Source organism: Hippocampus comes, unplaced genomic scaffold (genome assembly GCF_001891065.2).
Source record: "Hippocampus comes isolate QL1 unplaced genomic scaffold, H_comes_QL1_v1.1 scaffold2884, whole genome shotgun sequence".
Lineage (NCBI taxonomy): Eukaryota > Metazoa > Chordata > Actinopteri > Syngnathiformes > Syngnathidae > Hippocampus > Hippocampus comes.
In genome coordinates, this window is record NW_017806143.1 from 5,522 (window position 1) to 10,292 (window position 4,771).

The window sequence follows — 4,771 nt, forward strand, 5'->3', positions numbered from 1 at the left end:
GGAAACGGGGCACGTGGAAGTGTGGAAAAATAAAAATCCAGCATTGGATCAAGTGATAATTGTAAACCCGCAGCATCTCTCGCCTTTATCCCGTCACACAGTGGCGCTTCTTGAAATGACTGTGTCATTTGGGCACCTTTTTCTGAAACCTTCGAGCACAGTTTTGGTGAAGCTGGGGAACTGATATTTTGTTGAGAATAAACAGGTGCTTATTGAAACTCGAGAAGGCTTTGCTCCTTCTGTCCCGGTCCGGTTTCCTCCTCGGCTCACACTACAGGCACACGATAAAGCAATCATCTCGCTCATTAGCGAGTCTCCTCGAGATCTGCTGGCCCCCAAGGCGACCATCTTCCAATGAGCTCAGCTGCGGACAAACACCTCAACAGACCACAATGGTCATGCAGATTCCGCATTTATTACAGAAGCGCATTCGCGCGAGAAGCACTGAGACTCTGCTGCCCTCTGCTGTTCGAAAACCAGAACAGTGCTTCCAAATTTAAACGTTTGAGAAAGTACTCACAGGCGGCAGGCACAGTGAATCTTTGCGCCAGTTGCGAGTTACACACACACACACACACACACACACACACACACACACACACACACACACACACACACACACACACACACACACACACACACACACACACAAGCCATAATTAGATATCGAACATTCAATGAGAGTGATGAGAAACCTCAACGTGTGTAAAGTAGTTTTTATTTATTCTTAACAGAAACATTTTTAGAAAAAAATACACCTTTTCCTTCTCGTAAAATCAGATTAAAACGATAAGCGATCTGACTTTCATACCTTAAGCGACAGGATTGTTTAGCGCATTAAACACAATTCTCAATACTGATCACGTGTGACCAATGATAAATGATCACAAAAAAATGGAATAAAAATCATGATTGCTCACCAGTAGGTTTACCACAAAGGTTAGTGCAAATTGATATTAAATATGTACATCTCCGTTTGAATAAATATCGTACCAACTTGGTCTTTTTTTTTTTAAAGCAGATTGTCAGTGAAGAACAGGCAGGGGACAAGAAAACAGGATACGTTGAAATAATTTAGCATTAGCGCGTAAAACAAAGAGTTTTAGCAAATACGGGAGACGCGTGGAACTATGTTGTACTGCTGTATGAACGGTGCAGTGAAAACGCCCCTTAACAAGCGCATCCGCTCTTAACTAAAAACCACACAACTACTTTGTCCATGCACACTCGGCAACAGATCATGACGTTAATTAAAACAAAGGTCAGTGCCATTTAAAAGCTCGTCTCACTCCAGTCCTCCGTTTCCCAGTCTGGTTTCCCATGCAAAACCGGGCTGGTCCTGGTGTGATGTCATAGAGCATCGTTGTTACCATGGTGAGGACTCGCAGAACCTAAAACGCAAACACATGTTGTTGTTTCTATGTGCTGTCCTGTGGAACCCAAACAGAACAAATGAATAGGTCTGGAGAATTTAGACATGTTCGGACTCCCTTCACGAATACTGCTTCTGTTTTTTTGGGGGTGGGGGGTTCCCTTCTAACACCGGTTTACATTTTACCTCCGAATAAGCGTCTGCACCGTTGCCTGTCTGCAGTCACAGATAGACTTGAGAATAACCTCGAATGCACTGCACTTCATACCAGCTAAACTACACCATACTCTCGACATCCGATGCACTTTTTTCTTTCTTCTAAAACTGATCACGTGCCACACAAAGCAGCATGTCATTTGTCATAAGCAAGTTTCACATTGATGGTGATATTGTTACAGAATTGCTCCAGTTTCCCCGCCGGTTACGTCACATTTCCACAGTCATACTGTTGCTAGGCAGACTTACAGTAAATAGGGCACAATTAAATTTCCAAATGCCCCTAAACTTGCACATTTGACCAAAACACCTCTGGAAATCTCACAGAAGACTACAAATCACAGAAAAGAATAATGACACTATTGTGTTTCCCTTTTTTTTTGGGTGAACTTTATCAGATTGACCGCATTTGGATCACAAACCCCAGATTGTGGTTGACCCGAGAGTTTCAAATCTGTTTCCCTCCTTTATTTCATTTGTTATTTGCTTGATATCAACCACAGCTCAACCACAGATGGCAACCGTTGAGGGCCGCGTGGAACCCACATTTGCCTAATTTTGCTTGATTTGCTTTTGTCACATCTTAACTTCTGCAACAGGCTTCATCAAACGTGACAGCAAAGCAATGACAAGCCATTACAAGAGAAGTTTGATGTTCTTCGCTCTCTCTCTCTCTGTCTTTTTTTTTTTTTTTTTTTTTTTGCATTACCCAATTGGCCAAACAAGAAACTTCCACGTGATATTCCGTTTCCAGTACAAACATTGCCATACAGGAAACGCAACTTGACAGAGCATCACTTCAGGATGTTTCGCGCGGTTCTTTAATAACAGTTTTTAAGCCATCCTTTGCGCCGTGTCGACTTTTATCATTCTCCAACTGATGCTAATTGAGTCCCCTGCAGCCTTTGCATTCATACTTCCAGATTACTGGCAGAGATCATTTGCGAAACTTTTGCCCCACGATTCTACTGCTGAGGGCTTTTCATCTTCTGTGACTGAAAGAAAAAAAAAAGTCATGGCAAATCATCAAGCCATGCCCAGCATTTACTGCAGCAGTATAACATTGTAAAGGAATCAGATGGTGTTCATGCATAAATGATGGTGAGGGGGAGGATTTGGTGGCACAAGAAGGTTTCAGGGATCATTTGCGAGAAGACTTCTCCTGTCAAAATGACATCTGGCTGCCAGCTATAATGCGGCATTACAGCTTTTATTCAAAACAAAACAAAAACAAGGATGTGCTAAGTGTGTCATCCATTTACACAAGAAGACAAACGTGACTCGCGAGTCTTTTTCCAAGTAAATCCACTTTGGAAAATTTAAAGGAAAAATATTATGGAAATGCATTATTTTCTTTTTTTGAATAGCAGGTATACAAATTGTGTAGTTGGCTCTCTAGCTCGCCTGTCCACGCAACAACCAAGTACATCTTGGGGTTTGCTTCTTTCTAAAAACGTGTTTCTTCACCCATGATCCAAAGCGCGTGTAGCCTCCAAGAATCGTACGTTGTCGAACTTCCGGCGGGGCGGCGAACACGGTCTGAAAACACGGCTGGGAAACGGAAGCAAATCGCGCTGTCCGAGAAGGCTGAAATTTTCTCTCACTTTGGAACGGCGGTCTTCCCAGACGACCAATTGGCAAAGTCAACCATTTCAACAAACGGCCGTAATGGCAACAAAATCATTTGCTGCCGAGTTGGAGGCCAATAGATTGAAAGATGTTTGTCAACGGCTTCGGGGCGTTGCAAATGGTTTCAGTCATGTGTATCATACTGGCCACCCTTTCACATGAAATCAGTACCCGAGAAGCTGTTCTCAGTTTCAAAAGGATTGCTAACCACTGCATTCTGCAGTTGCAAGGTCGAGTATTTTGCATTTTTTTCATCATCGCGTGAGACTAGTGAGCAGCTCAGGGGATTCTGGGGAAGATAATGACACATAGTACATACACCTGGTCCCAGCGGGGTAGTCCAGAGATCTGTTTCTCTTCTGGGGGAAAGAAGGTTTTTTCACACACAGTCTGGCATCGGAAAACCTTTCCAGATCACAGTGACTGCCCCGCTCCATGCCTGAGGGGAAATGACGTGGCACCAGTAGAGTAGGACACAGCCGACATGCCTTATAAACGTGGACGTTTAAAAAAATAAAAAATAAAAAAGGATTTTGGCATGCACTTGATACATCCATTTACGAAAGCCACACACAAGCCGCATTCATGACACAACATGCACAATCACGTAGGCAAGATCAGCCAGGGCGCAGTAACTCCAAGAGTGGGACAAACAATACCTGTGTCAAATGAGTTGGACTTTCTCGTGCCACGCGACGGGGCTGGAAATCCATTCTGGCCTTCATTTTTACCTAACAGGTGGAACGATTGCCATGATCAATACATTCAGGCAGTCTCAAGAGGAAAAAAAAAAAACTCGCCACATGAGGTTGAGTGTCGAAATTTACTGCTGACATTGTTGTTTGTGATAACCAAATGAGCTCCTGACAAAATGGCGCCCTTATCAAGAAATACATCAGCGTAGACAAAAATAACGGCCAGGAGAGCAATTATGTTGCATTCGCAAAATGCACCGACCATGGAGATGTGCAACGTTTCATTCGAACTGGTGTCACAAAAAAACCTGCGGTGCTGCAAGAAAGCAGTTGCGGAATATACGACGCAAAAACATTTGTTCATCAGATGGCCGAGGACCGCTGATGTTGGGAGCAGGCGCTAACTGCAAAAGAGCGCTCGAATAAACGCTCGCCTTGATGGGCTTGAAGAACTTTTAGAGCAAAGTGGCCATCAAAAGTTGCGTTTCGGCTTGAATGCTTGTAATTGGAGTTATGCTGATTTCGATTTGTTTTCCTTTTTCACCGCCAACAATTCATCGCCCATCGAAACAAATGTAAAAAAATCACCATGAATAAAAACGGAACCTGTCGTATTTTGACGTTGACATCACGTAACCCACAAAGCGCCTTGACAAAGGTAAACAACGCCGCGGTGACCGGATTGTGAAGCGATCAACGCTAATTTGATCACTGCTCTCCATTGTAAATCCTTCGACTGCCACTGCTGCCAGCATGGCCACACAAACGCACGCGGGGATCAGTCACGTGACGTCCGCAGCTCGATAGAATTTATGAGGAATCTCCTGGACAATGACCCTTTTTTTTCGGGGGGGTGGGG

At 43.8% G+C, this 4,771-nt stretch overlaps 1 protein-coding gene and 1 long non-coding RNA gene across 2 annotated transcripts in view; both read right to left on the bottom strand.

Annotated features, from left to right (window-relative positions):
- Positions 1-1,152: 1,152 nt before the first annotated feature.
- On the bottom strand, positions 1,153-4,436 carry LOC109530936 (uncharacterized). Its single transcript, XR_002171090.1, has 3 exons — positions 3,877-4,436; positions 3,539-3,656; positions 1,153-1,391 (listed from the first exon to the last, which is right to left on the bottom strand). It is a non-coding gene; the product is annotated as an uncharacterized LOC109530936 (long non-coding RNA).
- A 258-nt stretch (positions 4,437-4,694) lies between these two features.
- The window catches only part of LOC109530935 (capping protein, Arp2/3 and myosin-I linker protein 3-like), a 19,410-nt gene continuing 19,333 nt past the window's right edge, over positions 4,695-4,771 (bottom strand). The window contains exon 24 of the mRNA XM_019894891.1: positions 4,695-4,736. Within this exon, the coding sequence (XP_019750450.1) occupies positions 4,695-4,736 (42 nt within the window). The remainder of the gene's footprint in view (positions 4,737-4,771) is intronic.